The sequence below is a fragment of the Macadamia integrifolia genome, chromosome 9 (genome assembly GCF_013358625.1).
Source record: "Macadamia integrifolia cultivar HAES 741 chromosome 9, SCU_Mint_v3, whole genome shotgun sequence".
In the NCBI taxonomy this organism is placed as follows: domain Eukaryota; kingdom Viridiplantae; phylum Streptophyta; class Magnoliopsida; order Proteales; family Proteaceae; genus Macadamia; species Macadamia integrifolia.
Window position 1 is genome coordinate 28308587 of NC_056565.1, and position 2876 is coordinate 28311462.

The following is a 2876-nucleotide window of genomic DNA, read 5'->3' on the forward strand; positions in this document are numbered from 1 at the left end:
TCAAAACCTTGCAGAAAAAGTTCCCCATACATATGGACGGAACCTATCAAGGGATGTTGCCCCTTCAACCTTAGGAATGAGAGATATAAAACAATTATTGATCCCTTTAGGAAGTTGACCAGCCTCAAAAAATTTTTTAACAGCCCTGCAAAAATCGTCCTCAACTATAGGCCAGCATTTACGAAAGAAACTGCCAGGAAAGCCATCTGGACCTGGTGAGCTAGCTGGGTCCAAGTCCCACACCGCCTGATTAATTTCATCCCTGCTTGGAACAGACTCCAGAACCGCCACATCATCCTCTTCCAACACTCTTAGAATATTTTTTAGCAAGTCATTGGGAACAACGGTTTCAGAAGCCTTGTGAAACCTCTGACAAAATTCAGAAATATAAGAAGCAATGGCACTCTGAGCCATCCTCCTTTCTCAAAGTGGTGATTTGGTTTTTTGCACGTCTTATTTTCACAGATAGATGAAAAAAATTGGAGTTACAGTCTCCTTCTTTTATCCATCTCAGTTTTTCCTTATCTACCCACATCTTGTCGTGCAACTGACTAGCTTTCAACAAAGTAGTCTTTACATCAGCTTCTTTATTGAACAATTCATTTGTCATACCAGCCACATCAATCATATCTTGAACCTCCTTGAGGACCAACCTCACCTTCTCAAGCTCATCATTCAAGTTAGAAAAAGTAGACCTCGCCCATGGTCTCAATGTCTCTTTAACTCTTTTTAATTTGGATGCCAGGATGAAAATAGGGTCACCACCAAATTGACTCCTCCAAGCATCCTCCACCACCGAAATAAAACTTTCATTTTCCATCCAGAAGCTGTGGAAACGAAAGGGGGAATTTCTAGGCTTTGGAATATCGTCTGAAGCTATTAATAACGGGGCATGATCAGACGCTGAGGACACCAAGACCAGCTGCTTTACATTCTTGAAGAAATCAAGTCGCTTCTCATTGCAAAAGGTACAATCCTGAACTGCCCTCACATTGCCTCGACGACGATTATTTGACCAAGTAAATTTCTTTCCCAGAGAGGGAACAGGAAGCAGCTCGCACCCATCAACCATGGCCTGAAATTCTGCTGTTGATCCCAAATTAAAAGCTCTACGGCCGCGCTTCTCATGAGAAGCTAGAGTGGCATTGAAGTCCCCAATTACTAACCAGGGGATAAGAGGGGACACCTGCAACCCCAACTCTAACCACAAATTCCTGCGAATAACTTTAAAAGAGCCAATATGGACAAAAGATAGACCTATCTTGCTACCAAGCCAATCGCAGAGAATGGAAATAGATTGATCTGAAGAGGCAGAGACTACAGGGTGTGGTAAACCAATCTTCCATAAAATCCATAAGTTAGGAGCTTTACTCTGCCTAGTGTTATGGATGAAATCTAATACATATCCCAATTTATTAAAAAATAAAGAAGGGAAGTCACTTACTTGAACCATTGGTTCAGCTAAGCATAACACATCTGGATTATGCTCTCTCAAAAATAAGCAAAGGGCCCTTTTACCGGCGGCCTCCCTCATACCTCGAATGTTTCAAAAAAGAACTTTCATTGATCACTATTTTGATGTGGCGCCCTTGCCAGTATTCTTAGACCACCTTTTTTCTTCTGTTTGCTGCCCATGGCCTTTACTGTTGTGTTTTTCTCTCGCATAGTTGCTTCCTTGTCAATTAGGCCTACTTCATGCACAACGGAGACCACGCCCCTTGAGCAGTCTGCTACAGGCAGAGATGAGACAATGTTTTCCTCACGAGATGCCTCTTGGACTGGCAGCTGAAGGTGAGGTAGAGAAGCACCACCACGACCATGACCCTGTAGGGAGATCGGTCTTCTAGGCCAAGAGGAGTATCTAGCTTCTTGAATAGGAGTGCGATTCTTAGCTCCTGTGACCAAAGAGGCACTGGAATCCTCCATGGGCAGGGAAGAGGAAACTGGGTCATAGTCAGAAGAACCGCTTAATGATCCATAATCAGATTCCGAATCAGACCCACTGGATACCCCTTTATCCACCGAGAAAACTTGGTTGAGAGTGTTTGAGTCATTGGCATATTTCTCAGATTCGTTTCCTAAAAAACATAGGATTCAAAGGAGAAGATTCCAAGAATACTTGGATATCTCCTCCATTCACAATATGAATGGGCGCTCCACAATTTAAAACTTCCTTATTTGATGCTTCACGGTTTAAATCTTCCTTAGTTGACGCTCCACAGTTAACAACTTCCTTATCAAGGGTTCCACAATTGGTAGGAGAGATATGCGTGTGAATTGGATTCTCATTCAAATTTTGAATCACTCTATCTGAGTTCAAACCCATGGAATTGACTCCATCTTCAACGTACACCGTCCCTTGCACTGCTGCAGCATTATCCATGGCGTTCTGCTTGGCGTCATCAAGTTTCTTCTGTCTACATGTTGAAACCAAGTGGCCCACTTGGCGGCAATACCCACACCGATCAATATTATCCTCATACACCATTTTTTGACGAAAGCCAAAGACTTTGGACGTGCCAGGTTCAAATCTTTCGACTTGAACTTCATCAATTCTCACAGCAAATTCAGAAATATCAATTTCGACAAGGACCCTAGCAAAGTACCCCATTATCCCTTGCCTAGTCCTTCGATCCAACGCCACAGGTCTTCCGACTGCTTTCGCGATTGACAAGAGGACAGTCTCATGCTAGTACTCGAGAGGGAGGTCAGGGAAATGAATCCAGACAAGCTTTGTGAAAACTTGCTTCTCATGAATGTTGAAGTCAGGCTTCCTGTCACACCCCGTTCTCACAGAACCGGGCCAGTGACCGGGTTAACACCGGTTAACCCAAACCTGCCAGGATCATCAGATACTGTATTCCACCACAGCATAC

General features: G+C 43.6%; 1 protein-coding gene across 1 annotated transcript; it reads right to left on the reverse strand.

Annotated features, from left to right (window-relative positions):
- LOC122089682 lies at positions 1–2611 on the reverse strand. Its single transcript, XM_042659385.1, has 4 exons — positions 2191–2611; positions 1611–2078; positions 530–1395; positions 1–369 (listed from the first exon to the last, which is right to left on the reverse strand). Exons 1-4 carry the CDS (start codon positions 2609–2611, stop codon positions 1–3), a joined length of 2124 nt encoding a protein of 707 aa, XP_042515319.1.
- Positions 2612–2876: the final 265 nt, after the last annotated feature.